Consider the following 19,964-nt stretch of genomic DNA (forward strand, 5'->3'; position numbering starts at 1 on the left):
TAAAGTAAAGTTTCTAATTTATTTTGAACAGCAGTAGTAAAATAAGCCAACTGGGGACTTTCAAAGCAGCAATCCATATCAAATGCGTGTCAAAGTGAATATCTGGTCTGATCACTGAACAGGAAAACTCAGTTTAATCAACAATACGTCTTTATTCTTTTTTGTTGTTGTTGTTGTTGGGGTGTTTGTTGTCGCTAATAATTCCCTAATCCATGCTTGAAAAGGGAGGGTTGAGGGCTATATTGGTTGGTTGCAATCTTTAAAATCATCACTAAATGCCACTAAATCCTACACAATGCACCTTTATGATATTTTGGGATGCCCCCCTCCCCCCCCACACACACACACTATATGATCTTTAAACAGTTTTAATGCACATTCATTTTCAAACTCATATTGTTTTATATCTGCAAATTTTCAAAGCACTTTTAATTACAAATGTGTATAAGTTATGCTATATTACATATGATATATAAATAAACTTGCCTTGTCTTGCCTTCTGGTGCTCATGACTCGTTAAATTAACATTGTTATGAAAGGCTTCCAAAGATGGCTTACTCTAAATAAATCCTGTTGAAACCTGTTCAAGATCATGTCCAGTCAACACTGAAATCTAGCTAAACCCGTCGGCCCAATCCAAACATCAAGGAGGGGCTTCTAGTGTCTTGTAGCCAACATTCCTATTTATTATGACATTTATTTCTTTTGTATATATGTAATTTCTCAAAACGCTCACATTTAGCAGAAGAATATATCTGTTACACTCATCCTTATGTTCACTAAACGGGTCGCCAAACCACAGAATGTAACTCACAGGTACTGCTTCACACCCTATCAGTGCACAGCCACCACCTTCACACATGCAGTTTTTTTATTTTTTTAACTCAGAATGAGACAAACTTACCTTTTAGACTATTGTGGGCATGAACAATATCATTCAAGATAACACACTTTTCTTGGAACGGAAAATATCTTATGTCATTTCATTCTTGTTCATTCTCTCACTTAATGCGGCGGTATTACGCAAGGCAGTGGTAGGCCTGACAGACTCCTTCACTTAAATGCTATTTTTCTCCTGAGCAGAAACAAATAAAAAACAGTAGCCTTCTACTACCGTCTTCCAACCAAACCAACTGTGTGCTTTTTAAAATATATAAAAGGTAGGGAAACTGTCATAGAAAAGCCTACGCCCTAGCTGTCAGTTGCATGCGTTTCCTTCTTACCCGAAAATAGCCGAGCTTTGTGTCTCGACTACACCAACTCTGCCGGGTCGAACTTCTTTGTCCACCAGATAGTGTTTGTATCCGTGTGGACATGCCCGCAGATGTCTCTCAGTGAGCCTCACCAACTGCTTCTCCTCAACGCGCGTCGAGTGAACGGAGAGAGGCCATGACGAGAGCCGCACACACCAAGTTCCGCGTTGTGCGAGAGGAAGGTGAGTTCGATAGGAAGGGAGGAGTTGCAGACCTGATGAGGAAAGGTTATATCCAGTGACGTGCAGTCACGGTAGGCAAGGTAGGCACTGCCTACCCTGCCAAAATTCAAACGTAAAAATGTTTATTAAATAATTTTATTTAATAAACTTGTATTTGTATTTTTACTGATTATTCTTGTGATTTATATATGCAATATGTGTGTTATTCCAATTGTTTAGACGTTACGATGACAAATGTAGCAGTTACGCATAATCAAATCCCCAAAAAAATGGTAGAATAAGCAGTGCTTTTACTGTCCATTCATTGCGGACGACAACGAAAAACGCACTTCGACCATGTATTCCTTAACATGTACGTCGAAAAGCACAACTCTGCTGTGCCTTTGCACGTAAATATGTTATGCCAGTAATCATCTACGTTACGTATCAAACATGGACCAATTAAAATCGAGATATTGCTGGACATTTGCGCAGCTGACGTCATTAAACCAGCTAAGCGTAATCCCCGCGAAATTCAAAGTCAAAATGACAGCAGCGGTATCTAACGATATCATAGAACTGAGAAATTTCTCCAAGCTCGATTTTAATGGAAAACATGAGTTACTAGCAAGAGGGAGGCCTACGCCAACCTTACATGAACTACTGCGTCTTTCAGCCCTTGCTATTCTACCAATTGAGAGCCAGAGACTATGCAAACTGAAGGCCTGTAAAGAGGAGTTTTACAACGCTGTGATCGACGTCTTCACGAGGAAAGAGCGGCGGATGGATTTTATATACAAATAATATACCGATTGGTGAGTCAGAAACTATTTTGGGCTTAATTTTGAATTGATAAGTGTGGTTGAATTAATGCCGACTGCAAGCCATTTGCCTTCATATTCAATTGAGCAGTGTGTGTTCTCATTGTTGCTGACTGACAAACATAATTTCCGCTGTGCAATAATTAAGGATATAAAACAATTGGGTTCTATTGAATTATTTAGCTGTTTCTGATTGGACAAGAGACGTTCCATGAGTTGGAATATCCCAGGACATCCCAACTCGGACTTTTCACAGCTAATAATAAATCACTCCGCGATGAAACATTCTATAGCACGTTGATACAATTAAGCGATAACCGTTAATTCAAAGTTCTTATAATTCCAAAAGACGTTGACAATGGAACTGTTTTTTTGTTGCGGAGAAACAATGGCGAAATAAACATTTTTTTAATCAATAACTTCGTGTTTAATGTTAATTGGTTGACTATAAAATTGTTTTATAAAAGCAATATAGTACTCGTGCGAGTGGGGTAGGTAAGGGATATTCCCACGGGTGTTGTTGCTGCGCCACTCGGCCTCCGGCCTCGTGGCTACGGCCGAAAACCACCCGTGGGAATATCCCTTACCTACCCCACTCGCACTCGTACTATATTGCTTAAATAAAGATGGTTGCATTCTGATGCTGGACATTAACTGGTGTGTGTGTGTGCGTGCGTGCGTGCGTGCGTGTGCGATGATGTGTCATCCTGATTGGACATTTCTTGATATCGACCGTGCGTGTGTGCCGCGCTTGTGCGTACTGTTTTGATGTAGCCTATTAGCCTAAACAATAAATTAGGTAATCTGGTTTTCATAACTCAGTGCCTACCCTCTTACTGACATCACCGCACGTCACTGGCTATATCTGCTCTGTTACATTGGATAAAAGCGTCAGTCGAATACTAGGCTGAATGATGGGAAGGGGGCTAACTAAGCCAACTGTTATAGCGACCAAGATTGTTGAGAGTGGAGCTGCAGAACTACTTCCAAAGTGGGGAAGTGGAGGGTTTGCCTCAGACAGTCAGCCCCCTCTTGGTGAAATGGTAGAAATGAGAGGAGCTGCAGAACTACTTATTACATAAAACGTGTATTATATAGATGAATAGGAATGTCCATCACTCGCTCCAGGCGTCATTTCGGTTGGAAAAGTGCTGGAGGACATTTATGGGACTTTACATTGGCCATCCTAACTGTCACTGCCTCTACTACAAAGAGCGTAGCCTGAATAGGCTACTAAACGGGGGAAAAATCAGATGTTCCTGGGATTTTGCCATGCCTTAAAACTAAAATGTGAAAATATGCTAAAACAAGTGGGAAATAACTTTAGTGGTCAGCTGATTCGGAACTCTGCAGTGAGAGATAGTAATTTCCCGAGTCGTGGTAGTGTCGAGTGAGGAACAGGGACTGATGTAATTATTAGCACGCACATCCGATGTCCGATGGAGTTCGAGTCCAGTGCGGGACTGTGCACAATAATACTATTAGGGCATATGGACATGTTACTGATTATAAAATCGCATAGCGAGTAACACATTAAAACACACGTGCATACGTTGCCAAGTTGATGCCCACGGATGATGGCCAAACATTAAGTCCTGCGCACTAGTCAGCAAAGACCCACAGACAATTATGCACCTATGCAATAACATAACTGAACTGGTGCATATGTTCAGCACACATAGCCTTAACTAGCTTGCTATGCACACTTAGTCAGTGACCAACCAAACAGCCAAAGTTTAATGATAACTATTTTACCTTCATATAGTGCACTAAAAACCTGCATATCATTTCATGAAGTATAAATAATATAGGTTATGATAAACATTATGAACTACTAGATTCTACCTCTCTGGAACAGCCTTCCCCTCAATAACACTTGACACTTGTTTGACACTGACCATCTTAATTAATGATGAAAAGAATCAAAATTACGTTCCAACGCTGACCATTCATTTCCAGTTCTGGCCCCTAAAACTCTGGAACAGCAGACTTGTAGAGTGATTTTCCAATCTCATTTCGCCCTCTGGTGATCAAAGTAGGTCATGTCATGTGAGAACATGGGACATCAAGAGCAAATCTACATGCTTCCTCTCTAGAACAGCCTTCCCCTCAATATCAGACATGCTTCATCTCCGACTTCTTTCATATCCCATATTAAAAACACATTTTCATGAGCTGGCCTTTCTAGACCTCTGATGATTAATCAATCTATTGACTGCATTGTTAGTTCATATTAATTAATATATTCTTTTAAACTCATATAATATTCTTATAGTGTTTATATAATAACTATATCCAACATGTATTTCATTCTATTTGTTACAGTGTTTGAGTGTGTGGACTCCTGGGGTCTTTGTACATCATACAGACAGAGAAACTGCAAGGACTCTGATTTCAAGTTTTATTACATCTGAACATGGAGAGAAAAAGTGCGTGCGTGTGTGTATGAGTGTATGAGTGTGTGTGTGTGTGTGTGTGTGTGTGTGTGTTTGCGTGCGTGCGAGTGACAGCAGTAAGGAGTTTTGGTCAAAAACTACTGAAAAGGCAAAAACTTTACAAACATAAAACTGATAAAAGGTTTGCTAACATGCTAACTCATCTCTTTCGGTGATATAGCTGGTGACGTGCTGTGAAAGCATTTTTTACATTTTTGCAGGGTCCAAGCCTAGACAGCTAGACAGGTGTATTGATCTGTCCTTCACATGAATATATACCATGAAAAATCGTTTTGAAGATGATACCCGTATGAGTTGTCTATAAAAAAAACATCCTTCAAATTGAGGCATATTATCGCATTCTGACTCCATAATGGTGTCCTGGATGAACTGCAGGTAGACGCCTGTGTAGGCTCCAGCGTAGACACACCCACTCGCAGAGCTGTAGATGATATATATATATATATATATATATATATATATATAACATATAATATAAACACATACACATATATAATACACACAAAAATGCATACACACAGACACGCACTCACACACAGACTGACCTCCCTCCAGGTCACCGACACACAGCTGGCTGGGAGTCACATGGGGGTAGAGCTGAAGACATGTGGCCTCATCAACCAGACACCAGCACCTCCTGTAGAGTATGTTTAACACCCAGCTCCTCTGACAGAGGGAGACAGAGAGAGAGAGGGAGAGAGGGAAGGAGACAGAGAGAGGGGGAGAGAGGGAAGGAGAGAGAGAGGGAGAGAAACGGGAAGAGGGAGAAGGGGGCCGAGAAGAGAGAGAAAAAGAGAGGGAGACAGATGACACACGACACGTGAACATAGAGCACACCCACACACTGCCACACACACACACACATGCCCACACACCCCTGTAGCCCCAGCCGGTGACCCAGCACTCAGCGTTGGCACTGAAGACATCTCGGGGGGCTGGGCAGTACCACGGGTGCCACTGATTCAGAGACGGGCACGGCCTCCTGCAGCTGCACCAGGGCGATGTCGTAATCCATATGTTTCAGGATGTTATAGTCAGGATGCTGCACCAACCTTTTCAGCTTGAACACCTTTCCAGACACACACACGTGGTTATGGTACTGAAGCTCCAGAGCAACAGTAAGGACTGAGGCCTTGACTGACTGAACACTCAGGTTATGAAGGTTTAAGTTATTAAAGTTATATATTAAATAGCATATTAAGGTTCCGAGATTGAAGCTGACACTTGGTCTGGTCACATCTCTCATCTTTAATAAAGGTCATCAGCTATATATTAGTGGTCTGGTCAGATCTCTCATCTATAATAAATGTCCTCAGCTATATATTAGTGGTCTGGTCACTTCTTTCATCTACAGTAAAGGTCCTCAGCTATAGATTAGTGGTCTGGTCAGATCTCTCATCTATAATAAAGATCCTCAGCTATAGATTAGTGGTCTGGTCAGATCTACTTACCCACTAAAGTGGTGTTGCAGAAATAATCTAGTGGGGTCATATTACCTAGACATAGAGCAAATCAAACTTCCCAGATATATAAAAAGTACAAGTTGTTCATAAGAGATTTAAGATGTTGAGGTAATAGCCAACATAAGGCATATTGAATTGAAAGCTATTATGGAGCAGTTTAAAACAAGCTATAAATGAAAATATCAGTTCTCAGTTAAATATAAAATAACTTATAAAAGCACATAATCAGTGGTCTAAGCAATAAAAGGACCATTTAAGCTAGTCCATGGTGAGAGCTCCAAAGACTTACGTCTCTATGAAACGGCAACTCTCTCGACACACAGGATCATCTCATCAATTGGATGATGCCAATATTGAACTTCAGGGGTGTCAGGCAGGTAAACACATTTGGCTCCTAACAGCCACAACATTTGGCTCATATCAGCCACAAAGCAAAATCCCACACCGGGGAGAAAGAGTAAACAGGGTAGCAAAACATTATGCATACCACGGCTTGGTGACGGCACAGCCGACACATAAAATATCAGCCAATATTATTAAACCTAATTCGGGCCAACCCGGAAGTTATATGCCCTTTTAAAACTCGCACATAATCGCGGTATATTCACCAAAACAAACGAACAACGAGACAATAAACAACGGTAGACAAACGGTATGGAATATGACATATGATGTATGCTATTTAAACTAAATAAACGGAACATTTAACACAAGACATTGTATGATGTGGTTATTTAAACTGTAGAGGTGTAATGATTGTAGAAAGCAAGCGCAAGTCATGGAAGTTTAGATGATGAATGAGCCGGTTAACCAAGATTTAAGAAAGTATATGCAGACACGGCAGTGGCGTAACGTAGTAACGACGGGCCCAGGTGCAAGATATGACGGGCCCGCCTAGTGAACACTAAAAAAAAAAATCGTAGCGTTCCCTACTTCCACAACCGCGTCTAAAAAAAACGCTAATCAAAGGTGTTTGTTATCGATATAAATAGTGTTTAATTAATCAACCTTACATATTTCAGAAGTGATGGGTGTGTACACAATGAACTAAGTCTTGTTTGACTCTCAGCAGGAACATTTCTTACCGTAAAGATTGTTAACTGTTGCATGGTTGCTGACACACTACTGAGGGCAGAAACAGCGATTCTGATCCCAGCTGAACTGCTGCACTGCTGACTCCGTGGGCTGGCGACTAGTTGACGGCTAGTTCAAAAGCCAAAATAATCTAATTTAGGCAGTTTCTCCTCCTGTTCTTTTTTCTCTTGCCCTTTTCTACTTCCAATCTTGTGCTTAAAAGGCATTGTTACGAGTAAAGTTGTGCTGTGCAGTGCTCAATGAGCTAGGTTATCAGACCTTCAGACCTAAGTTATCAGAATTGGTTTAACTATAGCGTATTGTATTGTCACATGATCAAATAGAGACTTGACATTGGACAACAACATACATATTACCCAGCAATCATCATTGCTAATCACAAAAATACCAAAGAAAATAAGAACTTATTCATTTAATTGAATAGTGTTTTGATAGTTTCTATAGTGTATGTAGGATAAGCATATGATTTTGTTATAAATTGCTACTTTTCCCCCAAAAATAATAACAACCATGACTGAGATAAGTTTGCCCTTTCAGGAATATATATAGCATTTGACACTTCCATCGTTCTAAATATAGCGCGTATTTGAACATAAGCATACCCGAGAAAATTTGACGTAGGATCGGGACTGAGGGCGGGCCCGCTAAGCAACCTTCCCTGATAGGGGGCCCGAAAAGTTACGCGTGTATGTCTTTGGGCCCGGCTACGGCTACAGGCCTCGACACCTCACGGGCCCAGATGCAGCTGCACCTGCTGCACCCCCTTTAGTTACGCCCCTGAGACACGGATAACAAACATAACACACACACGGTTCATGTTTGTACATGTAGGCAGTGTAATACTGCCGTGACGGTCGCCATGCGTACGACATGCGTACCGTCACACACCCCTCACTTAAGAGTGAGCGTCTGTGTGCTGACGCGAAAGAAAGTCCGCAGTAACATTGCAGGCTGCGATGCTGTAAAAAGACCACACATAAGTGGGGTCCGTCGTCCCTTTTTTTTCAACAAGTACGACAGGACTGGACCACTCACTGCGCGACAGCTCCATCGTCCCCCTCTCCAGCATGGCCTGTACCTCTTGCTTCAGCGTACTCGTCAGTCGCGCTGGAACCCTGGTCAAGGTCTGCCGGAGGTGGCCTGGAGACGTGTGTCGGATGTTTAGTCAACCTCTTCTGTCGTGTCTGGGGCTTGATAAGCTGGTCCATCCCAGGTAGCTCCGTAATCAGACAGACGTAGCACGGACTTCTCAGTTCAGATGCGTATTCTCCTAATCAACTCCTTGAGCTGCTCGCAGCCACTGGATCCCACCGCTGCCACCAAGATATTGTGATGAATGTAGCGTCAATCACGTGATGGCTTGTCATGCGGTTGGTGACGTGATTGAGTGATTGAGGATGTGAGACACCTGGACATGAAACTTTAAGAATGTCATGGTGTTTGACGGACGAGGGATGAGACAGACGACTCGAAGCAGTTTCGTGAGTATTGACTGGCTGTGGGCGCTCTCTGGCATGGACTATGTATTGGGGCAAGTGAGGATTTAGACTGTTGGAACCGACGTGGGACGCTCGGAATTGCATGTATTTTTTGGGACTCTTTTTGTGTGTGTGTGTATCCGGGACGCCGGTGCCCACGGACTGAGCCTTCGGTGACGGGAGAGTCTCGATGGCTGCCAGGCGGAGGGAAGTTAGCCAATTGTTTTAACGTGTTTTCATGAACTGTGTGCGTGCGCGTGTGTGTGTGTGAATTTGGGGAGGGATTGTCGCTAAGATTGAGTGTTGAATATCGCGGGTGGGTTTTGGGGAAATGTTTTAGAATGTATTGACTAGCCTATGAGCCCCTGATTGGTTGTTGGTTGCGGTGAAGTGATGACTGGTTTGCCGTGTCTATTTAAGAGTTTTAGCAAATGCGTGCTTATTTATAATTCCCCTGTTGGGCCTTTGGATGTGTGCAATATTCTGTGTGATTAAGGCGAAGTGGCATGTGCAATAATTCTAGTAACTGACCCAAATTCCTGCTGATGAGCTCGACTTATTTCATAAAGTGCTATGTTATTAAATAATAAACAAGTTCTGTTTGTACTCCAACTCTGAGTGGCGGTCTTGAGTGGAACCTGGGACGACTGCCGGACCATACCGGTTTAAAAAAGGTGGTGGCAGCACAATATCAGTAACCAGGCTGTTTCATTACAATATGGTGGATAACAAGCTTACATTTGAGGCGAGAATTTACAGATTACACAATACAAGAGGGAGATGCAGATAAATATATCCAATACCAGCATTGTTCATGCACCACAGGGAAAGATTAAATGAATTTACCTTCAGTTCATTTAACTAATCTGGAGAGGTGTCACCGGTTCAGTTTTACTTATCATTATCCGGTACACTGTATTATTCACAGTTAGCTTATTAATATCCTTTGGCTGTGAAGCACCCTTTCCCAACATACAGACACGGATGCAGAAGTAGAAAAATACAATAATCTTTATTTTATACAATAGCTAATAAATATGTAGAAAAGGTGCAACGAGTAAAAGAGTCCAATTCATGTCTTAACCCTCCTATTATGTTTGGGGTCAATTTGACCCCATTCAATGTTTAACGTCTCTAAATAAATGTTTGACATAATTTGTTTTGCTTCATATTTAATGACTTTTCCTAATTTAATGGGGACAACTGGGTAAACACAAAATTAACATGATGATATGTTTTCAATGTCCTGTACACATACTTTACGCATAGGTGTTGTTTGGGGTCAATTTGACCCCAGGCTGTTTTAATTGTATAAAATATATAAGAAATATCAACTTTTTTCATCACATTGTTACTTTTCTTGATAAAAGAAATAGTTTTTTATTCCAAATGTTATAGATAACAACAATATGTACTTAGAAATAATATTTAGCCATAAAAACACCAGAAGGATATCTCTTTCCAATTTTAGGTCAATCAGTGAGATTTTATGGGGATCTGCATATTTCTCCATAGTCGCGTAACATGTATTCTGGATGTATAAAGGGAGTGGGTGGGGATATTGTTTTATTTTTAAGGGCTATTTAGGTAGTCAACAAACAAACCTAAAGTACTGACACATAAACTTGGGTAAAAAAAAAATAATTATAATAATTTTTTGGAGGTTTAAATTGCTGGGGTCAAATTGACCCCAAGCATAATAGATGTGGGTAAAATTTGAACATTAAGCAGTTAAGCAGTCCACTCTCCTCCTACGTATGGCTGGCAGGCGTGCCGGTCCCTCACTGTCTCAGCTGGGCTTCACTAGGAAGTACACATACACACGTACGCGCACACACACACCGTCAGGTAGGCAGCCACTTGTAGATGGCCTATAGGCCTACTGTGAATGTGGAGGCTCAATAACACAGACAACCAACATACATACAGTCATTAGCAGGCTACTGCTTTTCTACGCTAGCGGCGCTATACACTGCTCACCACTCGTGGAACATGAACACTCAAGCACAGTCTTGCTTAATCTAAAACTAACAGGGCAAGGAAGGGCCACTTAGCTCGTTGAGGGAGGAAAGCTCCACACTTCTCTCCTCCCTGGCAGTTGCGCAAAAGGAGGTGTACGTCCACACCAGTTACGGCTCCACTGTAGTCACGGCTGGTTTACGTTGTCCTGAGTCAGCCTTCAGTCAGCTGATAGTCGACGGATCCCCACGAGACGTCACGTCTCCACTCTCGCTTTCCCCAAAGACGGTGTTCCTCGGCCCTCTGCTTCCAAACTTTCCTCTGCAACTCGCGGCACTCCGCCGAGATCCTGTAACAAATAACAGCAAAGCCAGGGCGGGGGAACCTTCCCACACTCTCTCCTCTCTCCCCATTTATGAGGCTCCTGCTTGCTATGGCTAAATAAACCAGCTGAATTGAATTGACTGATTACGGGATAATTAATGCAGGATTGGTAGACAAATTGCTGGTCTAGTGCAGCACCCCATTGCTTCCCTCACCTATGCTTCCCTCACATACAGTTCCTACCGCAACCTGCTCTTTACTCCCACGTACCCCCGTGACAGAGGCACTGAGATGTAGACCTACCTTTATTAACTAGCATTAACCTGCCCCTGACAGGACAGTGTCCTAACTGTCTAGCTAGCTATGGTAACGGTGTTAATTACCGGCATGCGTGTGTTATCAGCAAACGTATCGATTGGAACTTCGTAAAAGGAGTTTAGAAAAAACTTCTTCATTACATGTTCTTAACTGCGTCAGTGGGAGAGAGGAGGAAACAGTCTCACTGTCTGACCATGTACTTGGCTAATTGACTGAAACACGGAGCTGCCGGTAGCCCCGCCCGTTGGAAACAGCATGTGAACCAAACCACTTTGAGGAATAGGGGGATCATGATTTTTCAACACTTAAAAAAACACATTGTTTTACGTTTATAATTAGCATTGCTTGTGTCGTCGTGCATTTATTTCATATTACTATATTTAAAAAAATTCCAATGATTGTTGGGGGGGACAACTTTATGGTAGGGGGGGACACGTCCCCCCCGGGATCTCCGCCTATGAGTACACATCAGTCAGCGTTCTATGGAGTGCCTCCATACTTGTGAGTCAAAGTCTTCAACTATTTTCCCTTACTGTGTTTGCAATATTTTCTTTACTGTATTTATTGTAAAGCACCTCATGGAAGCACTGTTACTGTATTTATTGTTCCTCAGGGAAGTACTTTAATCTATACCACCGGCACTCTGTTGAACTCTTAATATATATATATATATAGTTTAAACTATTTGTACTGTTTTTAGCTTGTCGTACTACTGTTGTGTTATATGTTGTTGTTGTGTTATATGTTGTCCCTAGTCGCACCAACAGGAGCAGAACTCCAAATTTCGTTGTGTGCGAATACAATGACAAAGGTTTTTCTATTCTGTTCTATTTTCTATTCTATTTCTATTCTACTGGTGCTAAATTCATGTACCATATAGCCCTAGTGGATTAATGTAAAAGCAGCCACATTAACATAAAGAGTGAACACAACACTATGACCAAATTTGCACATAAAGTGCACAACAATATAATGATAGCCCATTATAATGAAAAACATCTATCACAGTAATAACAACAACCTTTATCATCGTAATTATTATAAGAAAAGATGAATACATATACATTTCAGGATTTAACAAATATAATTTAATGAAAGATGCTAATGTTAAGAATCATAATAATCAAAGTATATACAGATTGTAAACATCTTCCCTGGTCTTGGAGTATGAGTTTCAACCACTGAGTAGGCCTAATCTAATGTGTCTTTTCCATAGAAAATGATAAGGCAACATTTTTAACATTTTGACTCCACTTTCAAGTATTGCTATATTTATTGCGAATCCAAACATCATTAACTTCTCTAATATCTTCCCCTATAATATATCATAATCACCAAATGTAGCAATCAAATGTATCAATAACAACATTATGAACACCTCTCCAATTTCATTGGAACACCTCTCCACTTTGACCAGTGCCAACTGTGGCTCCATACATACACTGACCATCTGAGTACAAGTAGAGCCAAAGTTACAAAGTTATGAATCAATAGCTGAAGGATATTTGAACATAATCCCCATCCAGGAAACACCAAATGTACCCATTAAATGTATCAATACAGAAAACAGAAAAACACAATTTGCAGAAAACACAAAATGCAATTCAACAGTATAAAAATAGACAAAACATGAGAAAAGTATACTTTTTCTATTTGGTTGTACCAGCCTGAGTCATAGTTTTTCATCACTGACTGAAGGCAAGAGCTATCATTACTTATTCTTATTGAGACAGTAGGCAACAATTTGACACTTTCTGAGGCAAGGTGTTGTAAGCAACACATTTATATATAACACTTTCATGGAATATGGTCATATGAAGGACAGATAAACACACCTGTCGTTCCAACTAGCCGTCTAGGCTTTAAACTAAGCAGTTCTGTAGTCCGGACTGAACCACACCACTTTTCAGGAGTTAGAATGCTAGACAACGGTGGTGTTGTTGGTGTTCGAAGGTTTCTCATGCCTTTTCAGGAGTTAGAATGCTAGACAACTGTGGTGTTGTTGGTGTTCGAAGGTTTCTCATGCCTTTTCAGGAGTTAGATTTTTAGTTTTCGACCAAACTAGGGACTACAAACATGGCTGTAACTTCCACCTTCCTTTAGCTCTTTTGATGCTGCCCCCTGCTGGCCAGATCAACTGTGCAGTGCAGACATCTGATTTGATTATTTGATGAAGAAAAACACCCAGCTATCGCATTCCACAGGCTATCCAGCACAAGGCGTGGGAGAGGATGAACCCAGGTTAGGGTAAGGGTAGGAATTATTCATGACCCAAGGGTATAGGGACACTTGTCGTGTGCACTTTCCCCAGCTATTCGCTCTGTAGTTTTCCGCTGTGTCAGAAAATGTAAGCCATCGAAACTATAAGAAAAGCTTTCATAGCATGACATTGGTAACACTTCCACCATACAGTGCATCAGTTGGCAAACTTTTTTTCAATTCTAACTATGGTGGTGTTGTTAAAAAGGCAAAGCTTTGGACCACCCCGCGGAAATGTAAAAATAAAAACAAGCTTTCACAGCGATATTATCGCCAACAATATTCAAGTCAAAGTCAAGTCAAGTCAAATGTATGTACAGAGCACATTGAAAAACAACTCACGTTGACCAAAGTGCTGTACAATTAAATCACAATAACATATGAAATCAAATAGAAAAACAGAAGCAAAACACTCAACTAAGCATCTATATATACAGAAGGCAAATTATCAAATTATCAGGAGGATCCAAATGCTAAAGAATTGGTAAAAGTGGGTTTTGAGCCTGGACTTGAAGGAGTCAATAGAGGGGGCTGATCTTATAGATCTTATATTGCCCTAAGACATGCGTTAGCATGCAAGCAAACCTTTTATCAGCGCCAACTGTGCTGTTGTTGCTGTTTGTAAGGTTTTTGTATGCTTTATCAGTAGTTAGATTGCTAGACAACAGTGTTGTTGGTGTTCTAACTATGGTGGTGGTGTTTGCAGGGCAAAGCTTTGGACTATGAGCTGGAAAATGTGCTAGCAAGCGTTGTAGCGCATTGTTGCCTTCCACGTTGCAACCGTCTACTGAGCATGAGTACAGATGAAGTTACAGAATTACAAATGAAAATAGCTAAAGGAGGTTTTAATATCCCCATCCAGGAGGCATGCCCAACTCCTCCAGCAGCTCAGGGTGTTGCTCTTGAAGGTTTGTGATGAACACGCGCTTCCCTCTCTCCCCACAAGACTCCAGGACCTTAAACACACATCTCATCTTGCCCTCTTCAGTGCGTTCTGCGCTGATGTTTGAAAGATTTTCAGTGTTGATGAGGCCTTGTGAGAGCAGCTTATCTGCTAACTGGTTCACGTTCTTCACCTTCTGAACAAGATCTGCCTGGTGCCTTCTGAGGAACTCAGCAGCTGATAGGTTGTCACTGCTCTGGTTGGGATTGGTCCAGGAGCAATCGGCTCTCAAGATCTCTGCTTCCCAGACTGTCTGTTGGTCTGCAGAGCTGAGCAGCTCTATTTTAAAGTCACCAGCCTCACCTATGCGAACCTCTGAGAAGTTAGGAGCAATTTGGCTGAATCTGAGGTCTAACTCTACTGGATACATTCTGATGCATTCTGGAGTTGTGTGTAAACCATAGAACTCATTCTCATGCAGCGGTCTCACAGGCGGGGGCTTAGAGAGTCTGATGCCTCGGAAACCTTCCTCCAATTCCTGGTCCCTCAATAACTTTCTGGGATGGGGATGCGCTGGCAGGAGGTACATGCGGAAGGTGAGGGGGGAGGTGCTACTCCGATAGACCTGAACATCAGCATGGATCTTAATCTGCTTCTCCCTCTCCTCCTTCCCAGGAAGCAAGAGCGATATCAAAGAGTAGAAAAGTCCAAGAAGAGAAAAGGAGGGGTTCACCAGCCTGGCATGGAAGCGACTCAGCTCACACTTCTCCAAACACACTCCACTGTCCTGCTTATGCAGAACCATCACAGAATCCTTCAGACAGGACTGACTACCTCCCAAACAGAGGAAATGTGGCAGGTGGATCTCCTGCATCTCTCCTGAGATGAGCTTGATGTCCATCGAAGGGCCAGCTGGTCTGTACTGCATGTGAGGCAGCTCTCCAGCCAAGAGATGCCAGTCTGTGAAGTGGTACTGCAGGGTGACTTGACCAGCACACAGCCATCGCAGACCAGACTCTGAGCACTCATACCTCCCTGCAGGAGAGCTCAGGCTGTAAGTCGAATCGCTCTTCTCTGTGGAGACGTCAGGCTCCACCAGGACCCAGTGGCTGGAGTCTGGAACTTCAGTACAGGCTTCACAGCTCTTCTGTAGATCTTCACTGTGGTAACCCTCCCTTTAAGAGAGAGAGAGAGAGAGAGAGAGAGAGACACACACACAGCTTGAACACAGATAAACCAGCATAACCACAAAGATACACACGAATGAAAAGGTTCTCACTCTGAACAGGTCAAGGTGTTCTCTTCAGGAGGAAACCTGATGTTTCATCAGTCGGGGGAAGAAGACTACGTTCACCAGATTCTCCCTCCATTTTATCCCCAACACACACACACACGGATGCTTATATATACACACACACACACACACACACACACACACGGATGCTTATATACACACGCACACACACACATGGTCAGACAGAGGAAAGTAATGGCTACGTAGACTGGAGGTCATTGGAGGCCAGTATCACCTAGTGATGTGTGAGAAGTGACAGATCCAAACTAAATGTCATGTAAGCTAACACAGTTGATTCACAAGTAATGATATTAGTGTTTGGAAGTTTTTCAGTTTCCCTGCTTCCCTCACAGACTCACTGCCACGCCCCTTTCCCAGCCTGTTCATTTCCCCATTCTGTTTCACTCAGCTCCAATTAGCCCTGATCACCTGCCTATTAGGCCACACCCTGCCACCAACCTTATTAGCCACACCTGTGCCCACAGCCCCTTCCTTTCACTCAGAGACACTGAGAACCTGGATGCTGCTGCATGTGCTCCTCCTGTGTGCGTTATCTGAGCCATGGAAGTGAATTGTAGCTTGTGCTTCAATGGACTGATCCTGATTCAGTTTAGAGATAAAAATGAACTGAAATGTGCCAGTGAATTGTTTATTGCCAGTGAAATGTGCCAGTTGAATGTATTGGCTGTGTAGGCTGAGACCTTATGTTGTGCTTAATGATGTGCAGTTAGAGTTATTATTATGTGGCACATTTATTGACTTATGTAGTGTAACTTATGTAGTGTAACTTGAGCGCATTTTGAATGCTGTGGCATTGTTTGTATTATGGCATTGTTTGGAGCTGATTGTATTTCATTTCTCCTTTCCTCCTAGGAACCACACACATGCTTGTACACACACACACACACACACACATCCATACAGTCCTTCTCATATCCTCACTGGAACTCTAATAAATGACCCTTCTGAACAGTGAATCCTGACTGGACAGTGTGTTCTCACTGACACCCCCATTTGGTCTCAAGCCAGCCACCCTAAACTCTAAAACTCCTCTTCATGGTCCTTTGCTCACCGGAGTGCTGATGACCAATGGAGTCCAGTCATTCATTGCCTTCGCTACTTCAACCTGAGCGCCCACGCCGGCAAACCCAGCTTCCTGCTCGCTATGATGAGTTCATCCCGCAGTATGGCCAACGGCCACAAGCGCCCGCAGCAGCGCAGGAGCAACAGCCCCTCTACTCTGCAGACATCTTTGGTGCTGGTCCCCGTTATGAACCCCAACCCCAGTGTGAATCTGAGGAAGAGGAAGAACCCTTGCAGCCACCTCGGGAGTCTATGGATGAGGAGGAGCCAGAGGATGCAGAACTGCCCGCAGATAACAGAAGTCCCCCTCCCTCACCTCCCAGGTTCAGTCCTGGCATACCTCACATCCTCCTGCCCATAATCAGTTCCCTGCCATCTCACAAGTCCCAGCCCCACATCACTCTCTGCGTCCAGCCCATACACTGCCTCATCAAGCCTTGCCTAGTGCCATGACCCAGTCTGCCCAGCCTGTGTATCGGCCCCTCAATGCGCATCACCTCCACCTGACCTATGCTGCCCATTCAAGCCCTCTAGCTCCCCCTGCGGGCCGACTGCAGTCCTACAGACGGGTAGAAGGTCCCTCATTCCCTGATCTCACCAGAGAGGATGAAAGCCAGAATATGATGCTGAAAATGGCCTTATCCAACCTGTTGGACCCGGGTGAGTCTGAGCAGTATAAATACTACATCTTACCGGATCACTTAAAGGTAGATCAAGCAAAGCGACTTGCCCGGGCTTATGTTCATGCCCCAGACCCCAGCCACACAGCCATCCTCCATGGTTCCAAGAACTCCTCTCAGGCGAACCCCTCTCAGGCACCCTCCTCCAAAGCCCCACCTAAAGCCAGTCAGCCTCCCCTAATACCTCATCTGAATGCCGTCTAGTCTGTGCGTATTGTAAATCCACTGAACATCATGTCAGTAAATGCTCCCCAATGAGCAGAGAGCAAGCTGGATCAAAGAGCAGAAACGCTGCTGGCGATGTGCACCAGACCACTTTGCCAGCCACCCTAAACTCTAAAACTCCTCTTCAACTAGCATTAACATTGTTATTGGTGCAGTAGTCATAGTATTGTTGTTATTATTAACAAAACAACAACAACCTCCCAGGTAGCTGTAAGTCTCATGTCTAGAGTAGACACTGACTGACTGGTCTAATAACTGGATAATAATAATAATAATAATAATAATAATAATAATAATAATAACATGTTTTTTTAAAGCAGGGCACTGAATGATTTTCACCAGCGGTTGCCTCCACTCCTCCTTTGACAGAAAACGGCACATGTGCTGTGCTTTACTTGTGGACCAGTCCATTTCAGGAGTCTATCAGTACATGACAGCATCCTCTTAATCACACCTTCTTGTGTCCTTCTTGTTTTTCATCATGCTGAAAACTCATCCATTAGTTTTCTGTGAGTGTCTTTCATATTCGTAAATGTCCGTTGTGTAGCAGGCCGACAGATGTCACAGGATACAGGACTTGCCAGTGGTGTGTGTAAATCTGTTTAAAGGCTATCTTCATGGTTTTGACCAGACACATAATAAACAGGGATCTGCGTAAAATTATGACAATTCTCGAGACACACACACACACACACACACTCCCTCCATTTAATCCCAAACCTCATGACCTCATTCTCTCTCTGGGTTCCTCCTGAAGACTGTGTGTGTGTGTGTGTGTGTGTGTGTGTGTGTGTGTGTGTGTGTGTGTGTGCGCTGTTGTCCATCAGACTCACTTGGGAGTGTCCACAGAGAGCAGCTGTGCTCCTGGATCCTGCAGGTCTTGGTCTTGGTCATCTGAGGCTGCTGCTGCTGGACTCTCCTTTCTGAAGGTACGACCAGTCACTCTAGAAGACAAACGATTATTAATGTGTTAACAGGTATGCTAGTTCCTCCAGTGGGGATTCTTCAGTTAATGCTGAACACTCTCATCTCACACACACACACACACACACACACACACACACACACACACACACACACACACACACACACACACACACACACACACACACACACTACAGATAGCACACATAAAGGCACACACACGCGCACACAGAAACAACCACTACAGATAACACACGCACACACAAATTTCGTTGTATGCGAATACAATGACAAAGGCTTTTACAAAATGACGAAGCCTGATAAAGGCTTTACTAGTCTATGCTTTTATACACACACGCACAAACAATCACTACGGATAATACGCACACACATGTGCGCACGCACACAGTACTTGATCCATTAAAAGGTGCCCAACACAAACACAAACATTTGATGTTGGATCATTTGGTCAATAAAGTCTTTGGTCTTTATACATTTTGATAACTTAGATGGAGATCTGATCACATGCAGATTCTCAGGAATATCTAAGAGGTTCACATAATTTCTAGCACCACTTTACAAACACCATAGTTCATCTATCATAATAAACAAAACAGCTAACTGAAAATTCACAAAAAAACCTCACCTGATCAGAATAAATATATAAAGAACACAAAACTTCACAAAATCCCTCTCTGATGAAAAACAGAGGTAAACAAGGGGAGGAAAACACACGGCACCCAATATCTCCTCCAGAGACTAATAACAGCAAACAGCACCCAACCTCCTTATGTCCTCCAAAAACTAATAATATATTATGGGAACTTAAGTGATCACCACTCTGCTTGCAGGCCTACAGCCAACTAAGAGGAGAAAGAGTCAGCATCGACTAGACAGGCTACACACGCTCACACACACGCTCCCTCACACACACGCTCCCTCACACACACATGCTCTCACACACAGCAGAACAGAGAACAACAAGCTCAGGAGAATGAAACCAACGGAACAACAACGCTTTTCATGAGTTATCATAATGAAATACCAGATATACATCCTTGGAGGTAACAGTACACACACACACACACACACACACACACATAATTATTCACACAGACATACACAAAATGTGTTTCATCTATCATATGGTGCCCAACACACACCCCCACACGTACTATACTAGACCAATTACAGAGTGCCACGCAACAGTGACATATAAACACACAACCTCATGCATACCATGACACACACACACACACACACACACACACACACACATATATACACA

At 42.8% G+C, this 19,964-nt stretch overlaps 3 protein-coding genes across 3 annotated transcripts in view; all 3 read right to left on the minus strand.

Moving 5' to 3' along the window:
- Window positions 1–5,706, minus strand: part of LOC105902231 (NACHT, LRR and PYD domains-containing protein 1 homolog) — a 44,413-nt gene extending 38,707 nt beyond the window's left edge. Inside the window, exon 1 of the mRNA XM_042703184.1 lies at window positions 5,638–5,706. Within this exon, the coding sequence (XP_042559118.1) occupies window positions 5,638–5,706 (69 nt within the window). The remainder of the gene's footprint in view (window positions 1–5,637) is intronic.
- LOC116218607 (nuclear body protein SP140-like protein) overlaps window positions 1–19,964 on the minus strand; it is a 176,862-nt gene that overhangs the window by 50,927 nt on the left and 105,971 nt on the right. The gene's annotated exons all lie outside the window — the stretch shown is intronic.
- Window positions 13,953–18,795, minus strand: LOC122128712 (NACHT, LRR and PYD domains-containing protein 1 homolog). Its single transcript, XM_042703346.1, has 2 exons — window positions 18,586–18,795; window positions 13,953–15,645 (listed from the first exon to the last, which is right to left on the minus strand). The coding sequence occupies exon 2, from the start codon at window positions 15,396–15,398 to the stop codon at window positions 14,433–14,435; it is 966 nt and encodes a 321-aa protein (XP_042559280.1). The 5' UTR covers window positions 15,399–15,645; window positions 18,586–18,795; the 3' UTR covers window positions 13,953–14,432.

This window comes from Clupea harengus, chromosome 23, assembly GCF_900700415.2.
Source record: "Clupea harengus chromosome 23, Ch_v2.0.2, whole genome shotgun sequence".
NCBI lineage: Eukaryota > Metazoa > Chordata > Actinopteri > Clupeiformes > Clupeidae > Clupea > Clupea harengus.

What these genes read in the sequence shown, in the direction of transcription:
- LOC122128712 (XM_042703346.1), bottom strand. Translation starts at nt 15,398, where the DNA reads ATGCAGTACAGACCAGCTGGCCCTTCGATGGACATCAAGCTCATCTCA.